At 38.1% G+C, this 21087-nt stretch overlaps 1 protein-coding gene and 1 pseudogene across 1 annotated transcript; one reads left to right on the top strand and one right to left on the bottom strand.

Annotated features, from left to right (window-relative positions):
* Nucleotides 1-5635: 5635 nt before the first annotated feature.
* LOC147961915 (uncharacterized) lies at nt 5636-12058 on the bottom strand. Its single transcript, XM_087536950.1, has 7 exons — nt 11657-12058; nt 11373-11551; nt 8676-8811; nt 7187-7903; nt 6553-6622; nt 6422-6471; nt 5636-5855 (listed from the first exon to the last, which is right to left on the bottom strand). The coding sequence occupies exons 1-3, from the start codon at nt 11934-11936 to the stop codon at nt 8770-8772; spliced, it is 501 nt and encodes a 166-aa protein (XP_087393076.1). The 5' UTR covers nt 11937-12058; the 3' UTR covers nt 5636-5855; nt 6422-6471; nt 6553-6622; nt 7187-7903; nt 8676-8769.
* A 1004-nt stretch (nt 12059-13062) lies between these two features.
* On the top strand, nt 13063-15572 carry LOC147961914 (uncharacterized; annotated as a pseudogene).
* The last annotated feature ends 5515 nt before the right edge of the window (nt 15573-21087 follow it).

Genomic DNA, 21087 nt, shown 5'->3' with positions numbered 1-21087 from the left:
TTCGTTACCAAAAACGTATATTATAACTCAAAGTCAAGCTATAGATTATTCCACATGTTAGCAAAAACGTATTTTATAGCTCAAATTCAGGGAGATATACCAACGACCAAAATATGGAACATTACATGTAAAAGCAGTTGGCATTATTTGCATAATTGAAGCTATAGATTATTCCACATGTTATAGGTTATATTATGCGATATAGGTGTTGAACAGCTAAATATATATACCCCGTTGCAACGCACGGGCAGTTGCCTATGGGTTATATATACGTAGGGAATAATCCTTTTGATGGCTGAATATTATGGGATTGGGAAGTTATTATCTAATACTGGGAGAAAGATCTGATCCTAACACGATTGGAAATAATTTGTGCAAGGAAATGAATAACGTATTTAATTATATGACATTCATCATTTGGAAGGCAATATTAACTCTCCAAACAATTAGATGTCACGGTAACAATTTGATAAATTCCACCAGCGTCCTATTTCACCACCCACCCAACTTCACAGATATCCCATCATCAATTTCCGATCAATAACGAATTTTCTAGACCATGGAGGCGATAATTGGGAACGCTGCGCCCGCACCCCAAGAGGGTGCGCCCGCGCACCGGGAGGATGTTCCTGTGCCCCAGGAGGATGTGCCTGCGCCCATGGATATTCTCCCCCCACCAATGCATGTCGTGGAAGATGCACTCCAATACATATTTCACTTTATTATGGGCGTTCGAGACCAAGATACATTAAAGTAAGTTGTCTTATTATACATTCTTTTTCTATATACAAATCATGTAGGAACACTCTGGTACACAGCAAACTAAGATAGGTACATTTATATGTTTTTTAGTTGAATCCTTATACATGAACAATGTCATGCAAATGCCATGAATTAAGGTTCTAGATTTGATACATGTAGATACATCTAGGTGGGGACAATCTGACCTCGTGCAATGTCATGCAATCTAACCATGAATTCGGTTTATAGGTTAGTATAGACTATGAAACGACGATTTTGGTATATGAAGAGACATGGATTTGCTTTCGACCGTGGCGAGATAGGATAGAATTGGGATTATTTCTTGGCCCTTGATTGCCAACACTCTGGGGCTGAATTCTTTAATGAAACTAATGGGAAGGATTGGGATGATGAACTGGATCATTTATTTCTTTCGCTGACTGACCAAGGTAATTAATTCCTTCCAATGGCCAGGCGGGTAAGCAAGGAGACGAGGTTCTCATTAAAAAAAATCCATATATGCCATGGCGAATAAAGTTAAACTAGAAGAGGACAATTGATGTCCTTTGCTAAATGTTGTTGTGCATTTCTTTTGCAGCGCAATATGGATAAGAAGCGCCCGGCCGTACCAGATCGAAATCAGCCTCCGAATGATCCAGGACACCCTTTTTTTCATAAAAAACTTCATCCTGAATGCTTCAACCTTGTTGTTCGTAAGCTTGCTAGCGCTGAAGTAGAGAGGACCGCAGGCACCAACTGGGTTGGAAGCAAACATTATTTCGACTTGCAGTTTCATGCTCAGTCACAGGCCCTAAGGTACTCCTGGATGACGCAAGGAGAGCGCATCACGACGCTGATTAACTACGTTGTGGTCCAGCCTCTTCCTAAATATGATGTGTTCAACTCTATAATTGTAAGAGACGCTTGTTCTTATAGTTAGTTCTACTTATTATAATAGCAATTGACATGTCACGACCTGCCACAGTATCTACTACCATTGAAACTTTTGGATTCCTCGTACGGGTTACTTGTAGTCAACCGGCTGAGGAGGAGGGTTGTCATGACGGATCCATCCTTCAACACGTTTGATCCTGAAGATAGCACTCATAACATATTGATGAGGAAGGAAATCACATTGCTGAAGGAAGATTTCAACAATGTGTTGCAGACTAGGATCCCTGGTTGGAATACCCAAATCATGAATTGGGAACAATAGACAATGTCCTCTGCTGGTCGTGGGTAATCTACTAAATTGATCGCATACATAAGATGCATACTGTTATAATGTTTAATATTTCATTTGTTGTGTCGTAGCAAACACTCTGGCTTATTTGTCCTACAGGAGATGGCCCATCAGATTGGTCGTATGCGTAACATGGGTTGGATGAACACTAGGGTAAGTTCATATATGATTAGTTGATGTGTGCTAAATATTATCCAACCAATTTATTAAATGATTGAGTTTTTGCACCTTTCCTAGGATCTAATACAGCTCAGACACCAAGTTACAGTCCAGATGCTAATGGTGAAAGACAATGAAGCAAGTCCAAACATCCCGGCAGGGATTAGATCGGCCTTGAGGGTTTTGAGCAACTGAAGATGGACTGATGCATGCAGCTATGCCGAAAATATTTTCCTATACTTCAGCTTTGTTAGGGATCGCTTTGATAATAATTTATTTTTGATATGAATAATTTGATAAACACGTATGTTTTAAAAATTTATGATGTTTTGGTATTATCAAACTATCCAAACTTTATGGTGTTTTGGTATTATTGAAGTTTGGTTTTTCTACCATATTTTTGGATTATTAATTGAATTTGTTGGAATGTCACGAACGAATCATTCGTTTGTCTGCCATGAATGAGCAGTGAGCCCCATTTGGGAAGCTGTACATGGCTATAGGGTTTGACGCAAGATGAGATGAGTCGCCAGGGTTTTAATGATTTTCCTATACTAGGCAAATGCATGTGCGTGCATAGGATATTTACATCCTTCGGCAGCAGCATTGTTCCACTACATGTTTCTGTAGCTACTGTCTTTACCTCGAATATGTACAAAGCGGAACATTCATATAAATCCCCTGTCACTTCCTCTACCATTGAATTTTACACACGCTATCATCGTGTATAACATTCATACTTCCTAGCATGGGCCGACACTTGTGTAAGTCCAACCAGGATATGTGAATTTAACCGTGAAGTCATGAATTATATTTGGCAATGCCTACTGATCAATGTCAGCTCTAAAAAAAGCAGATGTGGTAAATACGTCATAGGCTGATGGAAAGTAAATACCTCATGTTCAAGGCTTATGTGTTGCATGCTTGCATGCAAATTAAAGTGGAGCTGGCCCCTATTGCCATCACGTAGTGGACTCAGTAATCAAAATTGAGTGGATTGTGAGAAGGCTTCAATGCAATTGGTCCAAGCTATCAAAAATTCCAAGTGGAGTGCTCTTTAGGGAGATTCATACTTTTTTATTTGTATTTTAGTTCCTTCTAAATTGAACATTGCCCTCTGGCATGTAATAATGTTGCAGCCGCTCTAGCGCTGTTCGGGTCCAATATGGGGCAGGTACCCCATACCTATGGCCGGGTGCTGTCCCTACCTTTGCCCAGGGTTTTGTTGCCCACGGAGCCCAACGCTTGAATCCAGATGGGGAAAGATTTATTAGAGGAAAGCCACCGGGCCACACCGTTGAAAACTAATATTAAAGTCATCAGGACCCACCGGTTAAATTATGGGGGTGTAGCGATCGCTTTCCATGTGGGCATCGAGCGTTGCAGCTAACGCTCGCGAAATACTAAATCCTGTTTCTTTCTATTTTTCGATTGGGAAAGTTCTGGGGAAAGGGAGGCATATATTAGGAAACATTTAATATGTCTCTGATTTATCTGCATAGTGCAATCAAAATAAAGATCTTGCCTTAATTTATGATATTTTTTCTTACGGAAACATGCAAATATGGAACGTTAAGGGGCACGTTCCCTACGGCCATCATCTCTACTCAATATATAATCCTACGGGTCCTAACATAATCGTCGTCCACTGATCCCTCCTCGCTTTTCCGGTGCTACGACCGACGTTTTGCCCCAGTAATGGAAGCAATGCCGATTTTTGGGGGAGTGCGACACATAGTCAACTTCGTATACGATTTCATCACGCTTTCCTCAGACGAAGAACAACTAGAGTAAGTTCTCACAGCCCTAAATATCTAATCTTGTTTGCACTTCATCGTCTAGGTCCACTGCCCTATACATGTATAATTTTTATACAAGTTCTCATATAAATCCATCCCAGTCACTCCCAACAATATTGAACAAGTGATAAGCTACTATGAAATCACTGCAATCTGTTTAATTTATTGCTCGTGCATAATATAAAAATACTAAACTTACGTAGAGATTGCAAATTTTTTTAGGTGATTTGATGTGATATGTATTATCGTTAAATTAGTAATATGTTATAGACACCAACACAGTTCGTTTGTTTGAGTTTACGTTTATTTAAACTTATGACTGTTATGAACCTTGTTCTTCCTTTTGACAGCACAATCTGGATTAATAGCCTCCACCCATTCCCTATCGAGATTAGCCTACGGATCATTCGAGACACCATCAGAGGAGATGGAGTTGTCCATCCGTTGTGCTTCAATCTTGCCGTGCGTAAGATTACTACCGACGCAGCGGAGAGGACCGCAGGCACCAGCTCTGTTGGAAAGACACATTTTTTCAATTTGGGATTCCATGAGCAAGCACGGGCTCTAAGGCAGACTTGGTTAAGCCAAGAACAGCGCACCAATGTGCTCATTAACAATGTCGTGCTTGAACCTTTTCCAAGATACGACGTGTTTCACACCCCTACAATTGCAAGTTTTCTCATTGTTGGAAATTATTTTGGTTATTTTGTTTGGCATTTACCTTTGTCTACCAAATGCAGTATATTCTCCCACTGGCACACGTGGATTCGGCATACGGTCTTTTAGCAGTGAAAATGGAAATGGAGAGGACTATCGTTATTGATTATTCAAACCAGGCTTTATTTCATTTTGAGGAGGACTTCCATGACACTGAACTTTAGAGGGAAGCCCTTTTAGTGAAGCAAGAATTGAGCTTTATCTTGCAACAGGAGGCCCCTGATAGGAACAACCAACTTCTGGAATGGCCCAAACAAGAGAATATTCATGTTTCACCTCGGCGGTACTGTTTTAAATTTGTCTTAGATATTAGTGTGTGTTATAATATAGCTATTACAATATTGTTTTTTTTGTGACAGCATGGACTCTGGATTCAAAGTTTTACAGGAGATGGCCCTACTGTATGAAACTATCGGGAATGACATGGTTCATAACATGCCTAGGACTGATGTAAGTGCATTTGTAATGAGGTTACAGCTTTCATATATTTGCTAAATATATCTTCTGACTTTTATATGCTTAATTTGAAGGATCCACAAAGTCTCAGGAAGCGACTAATGGTCCAGATCTTGATGGTCAGGGAGAATGAAGCAAAGGATAACATTCCAGATCAAGTTAGAGCATCGTTGAGATTTATTGGTGGCTAAGGAGGACTGCTGCATCGATAAATACCTAAAAATATTATCATGTTTAGTTGCTTGCTAGGTAATAATATGTTTGAATGCCCGTGCTGATAAGATTATCAGATGACATTTTCTGAAATATTTTTAAAGTTTAAAGAGTGTTTGATGGTGGCATCCACTAGCTATTTTGGTTGTTTATTTATCTTTAATTCTAGACCAGTTTGGACCAGGTTTGGTGCTCCAGGTGAACCGTAGTACTTTTGTGTTGTACCATGGCAGGTTCACAACATACCTAAAGTAGACCAGGTGATGTTTTCAAACATTCTGTGCCTCACATCATATACTACCTCGTATAGTATAACTCCATCCATACACGCACTATTACACTATACGAGGTTTTCTTCGTCAGTAATAATCACATTCCAGCTAGAGAGTAGCCAATAAACTAATGACAGTCATACAACATGTACCTTGCATATATTATTTTATTTTGAAGTTTTCCTTGATCTTCCTCTCTCGCTGTTGCCTTCAATTCCAGCTAGCGAATAAGCGCTGATTATATTTTGTGTGTTCCTGAATATAGTAACAAAAATGAGAGAGGAATGGTTTTTCTTATTGATCAGTACGTACAGTAAAAACCAAAACCACTTTAATAGTAGATATGTTACTGTGCACGTCGTGAATTCGCTATTGCGGTACAACAAAGCAGCTAGCAGAGCAACCGGCAAAGCAGGAAGCATTGAACAACTGATAACAGCAAGCAATGAACAACTTAACATGAGCATCATCAAGAGCAGAGGATGGTGGGGTAGAAGGGGGGCTGTTTCCCGCCTAAAACTACTTCCCTGCCTGTCTGGCAAGCTCAAAGCGTCCAATCTGGATCAAGGCGCCAACCTGAACGCCTTAGCAACGCTTCTGACGACTTAAAGATTAAGTCGGACGCCTTACTCGGGTACCTAAGGCAAGCTGGACGCCTTGAGCTTGCAGGTCCTTACGGACGCCTTAAAAACAATACGATCCCTAACTATATATTTGCCAATAAGAACTACATATAAGTATCACGTCAATGCCTACTTATCAACATTAGCAATCAAAGAAAAGCAGTTGTCGTAAATCATAGTGTGATGGAACGTATTTACCTCATGTTCAATTATTACTGAAATCCAATGATCATGTTTGCATGCTTTGCCTACAAATTAAAGTGTAACTTAATCCTATTAGAATGATGTAATGGACTCACTTATCAAAATCGAGTTGATTATACTCTTACATGAGAAGGCTTCAAGGCTCCCCCAGATTGTACTTTCACCAAGTTTAGTTGATCAAGGAACACATTTGCACTGAAAACATACATTTGTACAGGGAAATCAAAGAGCCACCACAACACCGAAGTATATTCATAATAATTTTGATTAAAAAAAGACTGATATTCAACAGCCCGTGTGTTTGAACTTATAAATGTGCTTAACGCCATTGGTTTTTTAAAACAATGCGATCATACCATGATTGAGCTTAGCAATATTAATATTTCAAGTGAGGAAACCATCAAGCAATTTAGGGCAAACACTATAATTAGAGAATATAACTTATAAATTTTGGTTGGTTAATTTGATCCTAGCCAACCAAGACGACGATGCATTTTGCTTTGCGCGTCAAAGAGAAATTAACAAATCAAACAGTTAGTTTGTCTTACACAGTTTGTGCAAATATCATCAAGCTAAACATATGTCAGACCACTCACAATATCACAGACCCCCACACATATATAATCCCAGGCTTGCATGTCCGGTGCAGTGATTGTTCGACATAAATAAGAGTGCAGTAACCTACTACTACTAAGCTACCATACTAATCAAGTCAAATTTTGTTCAAGTTGCGTTCGTTTAGTCGTGTAGAGGATGTACCTGGCTGGTCAAAATCGCTGGAGTCTGCTTTGTCTGAGATTGGCTGCGGCAGTTCCACGCCCCCTAGTGACCTACGGCCGCTTGTACCCAGTCGATTTTGATTGTGCATACAACAAAATCAGAAGGCTGTTAATTGCCAACTTTCAGAAACAAAACATTTAAGATTATTTGTTTGTTAACTGAACTTTTATAGTACACATTGAACTAATTAAATACACATAAATTATATAGAAAGTTCATGTTTACCTTTTCAAACTGAACAATAATAAAAATAGAAACATTATTTAAATATACAAATAAGATATTTCATTGTTATATGGCATGCAATCAGTAACTTCTATGCCATGATCAGTTGTTTAGGAAATTAATACAACATTTTAGTATTTTAGTAAGTTCTGATTTCTGACATCTTTTCTAATTTATTATGAGGTGTGTGTCTGGTGAAAAAAGGAAAGATATCTGCACCATACATTAATATATATGGTAGAACTGGAAAGATATCTGCTACCCAGCCTTCCCCTTAATTGCCAACCTATATATGTTAACCTCCTATGCCATCCCTCATCCCCCTCCTTACTCTCCCTTCGCCCATCACATATACCAAAGGATCAAAATACCCAGACTTGGAGGACATATTCCGGAGGAGTACCTTCTGTAATCAAGGAGCACCAAGCAGGCGAGGTCCTCTAGGTATGAAAATTTCTGGATCTTTCTATTCTGTAAAAGGGTAACAGTTATTAGATTAGGATCATGCTTGGTCAGGCATACCATCAAATTCCAAAGAAATAACACCATTGGAGATAGTATCAGCCAATACAATTGATTTTAGATCTAATCAAGCAGTCCTATTGGGTGGGCTGGAACTGAATACAAACAGTTATTGCAGATATTATAGGCTAACAGTCTATTGTGGACATCGCATGTGTGGCATACACCTAACTTTTTAAGTTATGACCATAGTTGACTGCCTAATTTTTTAATGAATTCTCATTAATATATTTGAGCCAGAAAAACAAACAATTAACTTCTTAAGTGTTTCAACATGCCAGATAACAAACAAATATAACCATCTTCTGAAGATATATATCATCAGAGTCATAATTGTAAGTCATTACATTTAATAGAAATTGCATGATGACAAAATGTTTCGATGGAATAGTCTAAAACTATTCACAATGGATATGTAATACTTCAATACCAACTACATTCTCAAGATAGAGCAAGTAATACAATGAATATAACAAAAATATTCTAAACCACCTTCTGCCTGCCAAATGTAACAAATATTTAAACTTTCTATCGGCTCAGAAATCATAGCTTGCAGACCATCATGAATTAGAAACATGTCACCAAGTTTTGCTTGAATTATGAACATGTTCTAAGACACTACTGCTCGTAAGGTAAACAACATAGCTATAAGTCCATGTATAAAATAATAATAAATAGTTAAATTATATGAACAATATAGTAAAGAAAATCAAAAACTCACTTGCACATGATCTCTTGAACTGGCACCCTTCATAATCCTCCATCAAATCAAACCAGATAGGTATGATTGGCTCTCTAGAAGGCAGGAGCTTGTACTATTCTGTGAGACAATATTGTATGCCACTGTTTTTAAGTTTCTGAAAACAAGAAACTGATATTGCATAAGTATTTACTCGAGATCCAACAATATGGGAGATAGCCTTCGTGTATGGCATGTCATTATTCATTCGCTTATCTGAATGATGAGGAGAAGCACCAGATAGGATGTCAACGAAATGCAAGCTAGCTACAGGATACAAGTCTAAAGTTCAAACCAACATCCTTCCTCTAATTCCCGTGTATCGGAAAACAACACAATGGACATGGTAGGAAAGAATAACACAACCTGAATTAGAAGGCATAAAGGATATTGCTGATAGCATACTCCCGATCTAGTGGTTAATTTAGCATAACAAAGCAACACAATGGATGTGGTAGGAAAGAATACAACAACCTAAATTATAAGGCATAAAGGATCTCGCTGGCAGCGTCAAGTGGGCACAATGAAAACTGAATCTTCATAATTAGTGATTAAGGCCAAATCCTTAGAATACATTTGGCAGTGCTACTTACGCAAATAGTGGCAATTTTAATCTACCTGGCCCTGATGCCTACCTGAACTTCAACAAAGTATAATCAAGATTCCTGTTAAACTTAATTACGAACTATACCATATGAAAAGTGTAAGAGGAAGGAGACTAAGATTAATTGCCCATCTTGTAAATCCATGTAAATTTTGTTCAGTGTGTGTGTTCATATTATTTGGAAAAACCAATCAAGTAGATACAAGACAAGTTTAATGTTACAGGTTAATCAAAAGGTTACACATCCATTTTTCGACAAAATGAAGAGAAATTCCAATTGGCCAGCATGAAAACAGATTAAAGCATGCAGTGTTTGACAGCAAAGTACTGCAGAAACTATAGTATTGGAAACTGCGGTATTTTTGTCGATAAGTACTAGAAACCATAATTTTGACATATCAAAGTATTTTGTAGTATCGGGAATACTGTGAGAGTGTTTGGCTGGTGCATGTTTGCAACGATGTAAATTAGCTAGCTAGCCGTTTCATAGCAAAGGTGCAAACGTGGACGATCTTAGCTGACCAGTTGTTGCAAACTGAACGGCCATGCATAAACAGACTCGGCCGCATGCTATGCATCAATGATAGAGGGCGCACAACGGCGCCACACAAAAGTGCGCGGTGTCGCTCTGGCTTGGCTGTGACTTGAACGACAGCGGCGAGCACGGTGCGCTGAGGCATGGGACGACGCTCTGGAGCAAGGCATGCACATCAAGCAGCAGCGAGCAAGGTGCGCTGAGGCATTGGACGACGCTCTGGAGCAAGGCATGTACAGCAAGCAGCGGCGAGCAAGGTGCGCTGAGGCATGGGGCGACGCTCTGGAGCAAGGCATGCACAGCAAGCAGCGGCGAGCAAGGCTGTGACATGGCAGCATGGCACACATACGATGTGGCTATGATCCCACACAACGGCTTGCGCAAACACATCCAGCAGTGCGTTGTGAGTTAGTGTTGCAGCCAACAGTGTGCGCGGTCATGTTATGAGCAATCTGGGCATGAGGTGGCCATGGGCCAACATGACGCACGGCGCGTGCGAGGAGAGGAGAACCGCAAGTGGCAGTAGGAAGTACACCATTATTCTTTCCATTGCCTTATCTTGGCTTGTCCCATGGCTGGCAATCTTCAGGGCGGCAGTGACGGCTTGGGAGCGAGGAAGGCGATAACGAACATGCTCGTTTTATTCGCGTGCTCTGTTTTTAAAAAAGAGGTCTGGGGTTCTTTTTTAATGCAGAGAAAATACCACGGTTTTGACAATACCACAGTACAAATAGTTTAGTTTTTTGTGGTTGCCAAACAGCTCACGGTAAATTAAACCATGGTATTTTAAAAAATTGCAATATTCTTACAATACTAAGAAAAAACCGTGCTATCAAACGGAGATTAGTTATACCGATGTGGTGAATGATTGCATATGACCAAGACATGTAATAGAACGGGAAGCGTTCTGTATAGAACACACATAACATTTTTAGTACTCCTATTCTATTACCATGACTTCCATCTAAATGTGCTCTTACATCCCAAATTGCACAATCAATTTGCATTGCACTAATAATAAAAATGTGCTTCAATTGTTTGACATAATATCCCTATTATTTAACCCATAAAAAATTATGACGCTACGGATCAATAGTGTTTCTGCCGTAGCAAGATTGTGATCAATAGTGTCATTTAATGGCAAAAATAGAGTAGCATCTCACAGGGATCCTTGCTCTCCTTACATGAACATGCACATAACCAGGTAAACTACAACACATGTCATGATTCAGAAGCAAATGCATCAGACCAAAAAATGTTTATAACCACTTAGCAAATGAATGGCATCACCTGGATGAATATAGTTTATTTCTTCTGACTTGGTGTTAAATGGACTACTTGCACTGTAAGTTAGACCTAGAGAGCACCATCTGATCATGCAAGGAGAAACCTTGTTGTTATCTGAAAACACGGGATTCACCGATACTTTTGGCAATGAACATGATGATAGTTTGAAGTATAGAGTATACAAGCATAGAACTCGCATGATGTTGTTGGGATTCATGTGAACGGGGGAGCGGGGAGGGGCCGTTTGTCTCACCTTTCCGCCGAAGTGGTGGGGGTTGCGGAAGACGACGGAGTAGTAGGCGATGTAGACCACAGGCTGCACCACCGTGACCCGACCTCTTGGTGGTGATTCTTGCCTGTGATGTAGACCACAGGCTGCACCACCTTGGCCGTGTCTTGGTCGTCGGGGAGCCGTCTTCGCCCTAGCCCTGCCTGTGATTTCATCTCATGGCGCCTCGATACATCAGCGAGCAGGAGATCAGTTCAGGGATGCAACAAAAGGAAAATTAGAGGAGGAAAGGGGTCGGATCTGCGTACCGGAGCTACTGGCGTTGTAGATCGATGCGCCCCGCTTCGGATCCACCGTCGAACTCCCCGGAGACCAACACCGCCGCGGATCCCAACGGAACGCGACCGGATCCAGCACCCGCGCCTGGGCGACGAAGCTCGATGCGTGCGTCCCCATCAGTCGCGCACGGCTCGCCGGAGACTGGTGCGGTGGTCGCGGCAATATGGCGTGGTGGTTGCGGGCTCGGCGACGCGCGCCGTGATGCGGCGGGGGGAGGTGATAGGGCGAGAGGTGGCGAGTGAGAATCATCGTGTGTGGTGAGTCGAGAGGAGAGGAGAGGGACTGATGTGGCGGGCGGAGTCGCGCGGCCGCCAGCTCGTGGACACACGCGGCGATGCGGCGGCGGAGGGGAAAGTGGGAAGATGAAGTGAGTGGAGGGGAGAGGAGCGAGTGGAATGGATAAGGTAAGTGGCGGGGTAGGTGGAAAGGCGACCGCAGGGGGGAGGCGGGTGATGTTTTTTTGATAGTTTTTCATAGTCTACAAAAAAATCTAAATGATTATCAAATGACTACTTACTTATATATATATGAACATTGAGGTTTGTTGTTTTTCCCGGGTTTTCATGGGTAGGACACTTATTTAAACAACATATATTTCTAATAAAAACAAATAGGTTTTCTTTTTTGCATAGCAAAAAGTTGTGTTAGTTTCACTTTTCTTTTTATTATATATTATATATAATAATATGATGCAGTAGGAAATATCATATATATTTCATCATGGTATATTTGTTATTAGCGAACGTCTCAACTTTGTTTTGTAATTATTTTTTTAAATCACAAAACAACATAAATATTTAATTATACATACCTCACAAATTATTCAAATTTGTATAGATATATATATATATTAATCATGGTCCATAAAAATAAATATTTGTATGCTTATGACATATACTAAGGGTATCACAAAATAAATCATAGAAAAAACAAATATAATTGGTTAATGTTGGTTTGTTTGTTTTAGTTTTTGTATGGCAATTTTCCATAGCCTATACAATTAATTTAAAATAATTTAAGCAATCTCAGACGCCTACTTACTTATAAATGAACATTATAGTTTGTTGTTTTCCCCGAATTGTTGTGTTAGTAAAATGATTAAAGTGTCTTCTTTTCTAATATAACCAAATGCTTTTTTATTAGCATATTATTATATATCAAATATAATTTTATGATGTAGTAAAAAGTATTAATTATTTTTCAGCATATATATAAATTGATGGGTTCCGACATACTCACTGATGCAACGATGACAAACCACAGTGAAACACCACGAGAAGAGGTGCATATAGCTAACATTCCGCAATTTGTATCTTATATATGATAATACGGAAGGGCTATTTTTATATTTTTGTTTTTCTAGAATAGAGGAGACATGGATATGGACTTTGGAGATGCACGGAAAGAATCCATTGAGGGTTCAGATGCGATGTCATCGAAAGTGGAAGAAAATTCACAACATAAAAATGTCGAAGAGGTTATATCTCATAACAAACCAAAAAAGAATGCTAATTTACATATTGTCCCACAAGGTATTTTTTAATATTATTATGAATCTTATTTTTGTGATATTGTCTTTTGTATTGAACTAATTTTGCTCATTGTGATTGTTAAGTTGGCTCATATTTTTATGTATTCGACAGACTATGTTTGTACCCCTAGGGATATTACGGTCATCGAATCAATCAAGTCTGCCCCGAAGAATACCCAGTTCATGGACATTGGAGATGCCTTGTTGTCAACCGACGAATTGGAATGCCTTATGAAAGATGATATGTTCTTACATGACGGTGTAAGACCAATTGCACAAACTTTGTAATTAAAACTATGAACAATATATAAAATCATAAAATATAAATATAATCTAAATGCTCATTACAGGTGATAAATGCTTACATATATTGCATGCTTGCTCACGACCATCTACAAGACAGGGCGGGTGAGAAGGTACACATTGTTAGCACGTTTGTATCAGGCCAGATAAAAGAAGACGGGGAAAGAGACATAGACCCATCAAAATATCACTGCATCGTGCATCATGTTAATACTTATCTACAACAAGATATGGTTAGTTTTTGTCTCGTTATCCATGCATATAATTATGGTATGTTTTTATTTAATTCATATGTATGATTATTTATTAATATTTATATCTAATTGCTACCGTGACTTGTATGATATTTACATCAGTTATTCATTCCGATTAACATGCCGGGCTACCATTGGTATCTAGCAGTCGCCAATGCACAAAAACGTGAGATTCAAGTATTGGACTCACTTGGTTCTCGGGTCAAACGCAATGACCTTTCTACTACGGTAACTATCTATTTTTTTACTCATCTTAACATATGTTTTCTTTGCCTCGATCGGTAATATTATATGGTGTGATTAATAGTTGCTAGGACTCAAGAAGCGTCTGAAACTTGTAGAGCATAGCCCGGATTTTATCAGAGGTCATAAGTGGCCCGATCTCAATGTTACAAAATGGACGGTTGTAGAGCAGTTTCATAAGGCAATACAAACCGATGGGTAAGCACTTGTTACAATGGTTTGTCTTTTTGATTCATATGTGTGATAATCTAAAGCATTATTTTATAATATTATAGCGTATCATGTGGATTGTTTATGCTAAATTATATGGAATACTGGTCATCACATGGACTGTCAGACCAGTTCACCCAGGTATTTCATTTTTTTACATTATTTCGTTATTTTATTAAGAAATATTATATAAATATATATCTTGTAGGAGGATATGAAACATTTTCGACAAAAAATAGCTGTCATTTTGCTCGATTCAGAGCTGAATAAGCTAAAAGGAGTTCCCATATACCATCAACCTGACGATGAAGAAACTTTATATAATTCTGACGATGAGGGAAATTTAGCTAATTCTGATCTCGAGATCCTGGAGAATCCATCTGACGTTGTCAAAGAGAAACGTCCTACCCCAATCACTACCATACCCACGGAGAAACGTGAATTACTTGCCGGCCTTTGCAGCTACATCATGTCGATCGATGATGCCGGATGTCTGGAGTAAGTATCATGTGTCAATATTTAATGTGCGGATGTATATTATTGTTCTTCTTACCATCCAAATTTGTAGGAAGTTATGGGTCCGGAGCTCGACACCCGATCCAGTGGGCTTAAGTCTTAAGAAACTTCAGTGCATACTAAACATGGAGCAGCCCATGGACAATGAATGCTTCAACACCGCCGTGCGTATGCTGGCATGTGACGAGGGAGTATTGTTCACAGACCCTCCCGTACACTACATGGATCTACGATTTTGTGTAAGTTACCGTAACTATTCAATTTATGTGTCATTATTAACAACATGTTGAACCAATATTTCTTTTTTTGCTTAGTCCATGTTGCTAGAGTCAACACGAGGTCAGAAGTTTTGCGAGAAGGACACTATCCAGACGTTGGCAACATTATTTGATAGTTGGCCTGGGATGGACAACGATATCTCATCATGCAACAAGGTAAGTAAAATTATTTGTCCATTGTTATCATGGTTTATTGTTGTTTCTAATAACTCCACTTGTAAATTTATCTTCCCTATTCATCAATCGGCCGATACATCTTGTACATCATCGATAAAGAGGCACATCGCCTATATATTATGGATCCTATTCAAACATCACAATCGTTAGAGGAAAAAAAGATAAGGCATGCACTGAAATTAAAAAGTTTTGCAAGGGATTTCAAAGAAGCACTCGAAATAAAGCTGCCTGGTTGGAATTATGATATATCTAAATAGCAACGTTTATTTCCATTTGGTGTTCCAACGAGTATAGATGGGTAATGAATCCATACGAAAAACATTTACTTTTATTATCACTATATTCTTTATATTATTAATTTAAAGTTTTGCAGGAATGTGTCTGGATATTTTGTTTTCCATTTTATGCTCTGGTGGAACGGTAAAGAATTGGTCAAGCCGATTTGCTCAGTGAGTATTGTCCGTTACATGTGTTAAGACCTTCGGCATGAAATTTTAATACTAACTACATGTATTGTTTGTGCAGGATGGGTGTGAATTGAGGAAGCAGTTTTTATTATACTTGCTAAAACATCGTGGGAATGAAGCTAAAGAAAGCTTTCCGGATATTGTGAAAGAATTTCTTAAGCGCATCATCTAGATATTAATAGTTTTGTAATAGATATTTAGTTGGAACATCACTCAGTTTGTTACATGGACATGTCGTTACTTTTTCTTTCTGTTATCAATTTACATTGCAAAAATGGACTTCAATTATTAAATAAATTTTTTTGTGTTATATTGTTTGCAAAAAATGGAATTTAACATGTTACATTGTAAACTATTTCAAGAGCCTGTGGCAACGCACGGGCACTCTACTAGTCTTAATAAAGATCAACATATTAGGACTGATACTTCTAGTTGTATGATTTATTTCTAGGGCTCGGGTAGATGGGAGTGAGGTATATATGTACATGTTAGTATATAAAACTTAAATCTATCATTAGTATGCTATTTATTTTTATATTTTTTGAAAGTGATTGTTACATTTTCTGATTTTAATTATTAACTTGTGAACAAGCCAAACCCTTCTAAGTAGAAAAGAATTATTGGTTCACTTATTGTATACTTTAAGTTTGGTTTCACAAACCAGGGTATATGTTGGTTTTTATTATCGACAATCAGTAACACGTGATGTCCCGATCTTTGCAAATAGCAAATACACAAATTTACATGCATATATAGATCACTTCAGCAACAACAAGTGTTACTTTCTATTTCTGAGGAAAAAATTAGTTTTAATTAAACATGTGCCGCGTTTAATATATGAAATTCTTAGAGCATGTATTCAGTAGCATGTAGCATCAAAGTTTTTCTGAATTCAAATTTTGCACGTACCAAATCTTTCAATTCATCCCACATGTTGTCATCAATATCCTTACTATAAAAAAGGCATGCCCATATATTCACACTTGGGAATAGAGAGATGTGTGAGATGTGGTAGGAAATGCAACCTCCTGGGTGTGTCTAATGTCACCGGAGGGGAGTTGCACCGAGACAACAGCGTCAAGCCTGGCATGGGATGAGGAAGATGGTGGTGGGGGTTGCCGAACATTGTCTCCGGTGGCAGAAAATGTATATACGGGAATGATGCCATTGAGAGATGGATTGGTGGTTCCAATTTGGATGCACTTCCACCTATATAAGGTATTTCTATCCCCACTTTCTGACATCAACTCCTATTTTGAGAAAGATGAATATATGGAGTAAGATTCTTCTTGTCATATATACATATAGTGATAAAACACTATAGATCCACTACAATTTAAGTATGCCAAAGAGAGGAAGGAAATATACGGGAATGATGCCATTGAGAGATGGATTGGTGGTTCCAATTTGGATGCACTTCCACCTATATAAGGTATTTCTATCCCCACTTTCTGACATCAACTCCTATTTTGAGAAAGATGAATATATGGAGTAAGATTCTTCTTGTCATATATACATATAGTGATAAAACACTATAGATCCACTACAATTTAAGTATGCCAAAGAGAGGAAGGAAGCCGACTGTGTGGAATGTTAAGGATGAGGAGAAGGAGCAAATGATTTCTTTGTTGGAAAATGATGTTGTCTTGTTAGAGAGATATCTTGTGATGGAGAATTACAGAGCAACAATAGTGCATCCAATGCTTTGAGAAGCTCCAGGAAGAGAGCACATGGCAGTGGCTAGGTATGTCTTCATGAAAGAAGATGATCTTAACCATGAGGAGTGTAAGGAGTATTACCAAGAGGTAATTCTGACCAGGCAAGTAATTGCACACTAGTTGCCTTTAGATTTTATGGGACCAAGCTTGAAAATGACACAATCATAATTGTAATTTTCATATCTTGAGCTCTAAGGCTAGGAAGGAATCGGATTATACAATATTCTTACAGAATATAGTGATATTCTTTATGAGTAGGAAGTCTGCTTTTGCTTGTCATTGTCCTTAGATGCTATATATTGTCACCTTTGAATAAATAATTTCCCACCAGACATTTCAAGGTCGTGTGTATTCCACTTTTATACCGCGCGTAAATTATTACTTTACTTACTAATTCTAAAGAGTGTGTTGTCTTGACCTTGTAATTTTGTTGTCAAACAAGAACATGTAGTTTTGCAATTTCAGTGCTCGAAGTTTGCACATATCTTTTTAGTGATTGTATTTAAGTGTCCTTATCTGACAACCTATGTTCAGAAAATAATTACAACCCTTAATGTTGATTAGCATATTTTTAGCCAACACTTGCTTACGTATTAGCTTTGCTTTTTGTATAATCGATGTCTATGTTAAACAAAACCCTCAATTATTACCGTCAAGTATTGTATAACATTCACCAAACATTTTTCACTAAAATTGCTCTGACACATGTTCTTGACTGTGCCCGTGGAATGAAGGATGGCTTATGAATGACATTACCAAAAAATATGATTATTCTTTAGAGGACATGATAGATGGTTCCGTTTTAATCCCATGTGCATCTAAAGGAGTTCTCGTACCCTCGTTCGAACCACAACTCATATATTGATCAAGATCAATATATTAGGACATATACTTCTAGTTGTATGATTCATTTGTAGGGCTCGGGTAGATGGGAGTGAGGTATGTCCATGTTAGTATATAAAACTGAAATCTATTATCAGGATGTTATTTAGTTTTATATTTTTGGAAAGTGATTGTTACATTTTCTGATTTAAATTATTAAGTTGTGAACAAGCCAAACCCTTCTAAGTAGAAAAGACTTATTGGCTCACTTATCGTGTACTTTAAGTTTGGTTTTACAAAGAAGGGTATATGTTCGTTTTTATTGTCAACAATCAGCAACACATGATGTCCCGATCTTTGCAATTAGCAAGTACACAAATTTACATGCATATATAGATCACTTCAGCAACAAAAGGTGTTACTTTCTATTTCTAAGGGGAAAAAGGTTTGAATTATAGATGTGCCGCTTTTAATATGTGAAATTATTAGAGCATGTATTTTTGCAAATACCAAATCTTTTTAATTCATCCCATAAGTTGTCATCAATAACCATGCAATAAAAAAAGCATGGCCATATATTCACACTTGGGAATAGAGAGAGGTGTGAGATGTCGTAGGAAATGCAACCTCCTGGGTGCGTCTAATGTCACCAGAGGCGAGTTGCACCGAGACAACAGCGTCAAGCCTCGCACGGGATGAGGAAGATGGTGGTGGGGGTTGGCGGACGTTGTCTCCGCTAGCACAAAATGTATATACGAGAATGATGTCATTGAGAGATGGATTGGTGGTTCTAATTTGGATGCACTTCCACCTATATAAGGTATTTCTATCCCAACTTTCTGACATCAACTTCTATTTTGAGCCAGATGAATATATGAAGTAAGATTATTCTTGTCCTATATACATATGGTGATGAAACACTATAGATCCACTCCAATTTAAGTATGCCAAAGAGAGGGAGGAGGCCGACTATGAGGAATGTCAAGGATGAGGACAAGCAACGAATGATTTCTTTGTTGGAAAAGGATGTTGTCTTGTTAGAGAGATATCTTGTAATGGAGAATTACAGAGAAATAATAGTGCATACAATGATTCGAGAATCTCAAGGAAGAGAGAACATGGCGTTGGCTAGATATGTCTTCATGAAAGAAGATGATCTTAACCATGAGGAGTGTAAGGAGTATTACCAAGAGGTAATTCTGACCAGGAAAGAAAATGCACAATAGTTGCCTTTAGATTTTATGGGACCAAGCATGAATAAGACACAATCACATTTGTAATTTTCATATCTTGAGCTCTAAGGCTAGCAAGGAATCGGATTATACAATATTCTTACAGAATGTAGTGATATTCTTTGTAAGTTGGAAGTCTGCTTTTGCTTGTCATTGTCCTTAGATGCTATATATTGTCACCTTTGCATAATTTATTTCCCATCTGACATTTCAAGGTCGTGTGTATTCCACTTTATGCCGCGTGTAAATTATTACTTTACTTACTAACTAGCAAAGTGGCCCGCCCGATGTGCGGGCAAGAATTTTATATACTTTTATCATGAGAATGTGTTTTTGTCTAAATAGAATTGCAACTAAATATGATCATATTTCACAAGTATGAGCCTTTTGCAAACATAATTTTGTCTTAGATGTGTTTGGTTGTCCCGTTGATATCTAAATATATATGTTATGCAGGAATTATGTTCATGCTTGTTTTGCATCTTTAAATTTGTACTATTATTGTGAGAAGACTATGTCACAAAAATTATAATATACTTCCCTCTATTTTGAACATCATTTCTCTGTTTAAGAAAATATAGAAGAAAACAACATTAAATGATGAACAATATGGAAGGGATCCAAATCAAAACGTGAAAACACATGTAATTCGTTCTGACATAATGCTATGGTAGTCTGGAATCAGTCATAGATCGTTTATTTACAATCCAAATCATTTGTGTTTACCTCTCCTGAGACTAAATACATCTCGGTAGCATCAACACACCACTAAGCATACCATCATGTGTACAGTGAATATCTATGATGAAATTACCTTGCTATAGTGCATGAATTTTTTCTATTTAATTTTTCCATATCCAATTCTCTTTCCATCTACTACATAAGATGAGAGAGACAATGTTAAATAAAATAAAATACCGCTTTAGATATGCAGCATGAAGAACCGGCTACTTGATCTATGAGTATTTTACGATTGTTCTATTAACTTATTAGTAGTCACTTTTGCTTTCTTATATACGCTTGGTTGGACCACTCCATAGGTTCAGTCCTTTTTTTTTTGTAACACATATGTTTAGGAGGTTTAACTTACACGTAGCTGCTACGAACGATACATCATAACCAAACTTGTACTGTTGTATATTGTTAGATTGTATATCTAACCATTTTCATATATGCACACGTGTTGATAGTTATTTGAAATCTCAGCCATATGGCTCACCGTATCTCTTTGTTTAATCTTCATGCGATGTGATAATATTGAGTATCGAGTATAATTCAGCTGCTTTCAAAGATGGATTGTTCAAGTATATGAAGCTTTTACACAATGGAAGTTGCTTGTGATGAATCATTGATGTTTTCTCATATTGAAAATGTGTTGACCTAGTTATACATGATTGAGAGGAACGTACGGGTTGTCGTACACCCGAACCTTATATGGTTTATGATCTGCCGGTCAAGTGGTGCTAGAAGTTCTCCCACTCTCAGAGCCTGTCAAGGCGCTCCTGGTGGCTGCCAAAGATCTCTAATTAATGGATCTGGCAGAGTTTGCCAGCTTGCTCATCATTGCAGATGACCATCGCATCTTCATCTTCTCTCCGAGTAGGTGGTTGAACTATGTCTATGTACAACATGTAATTGATTAAATCTCT

The sequence above is a fragment of the Triticum urartu genome, chromosome 7A, assembly GCF_056163025.1.
Source record: "Triticum urartu cultivar PI428250 chromosome 7A, HENAU_Tu73, whole genome shotgun sequence".
Classification (NCBI taxonomy): Eukaryota; Viridiplantae; Streptophyta; class Magnoliopsida; order Poales; family Poaceae; genus Triticum; species Triticum urartu.
Note: the sequence above shows the minus strand (reverse complement) of the source record. Positions and strands in the feature narration are given on the sequence as shown.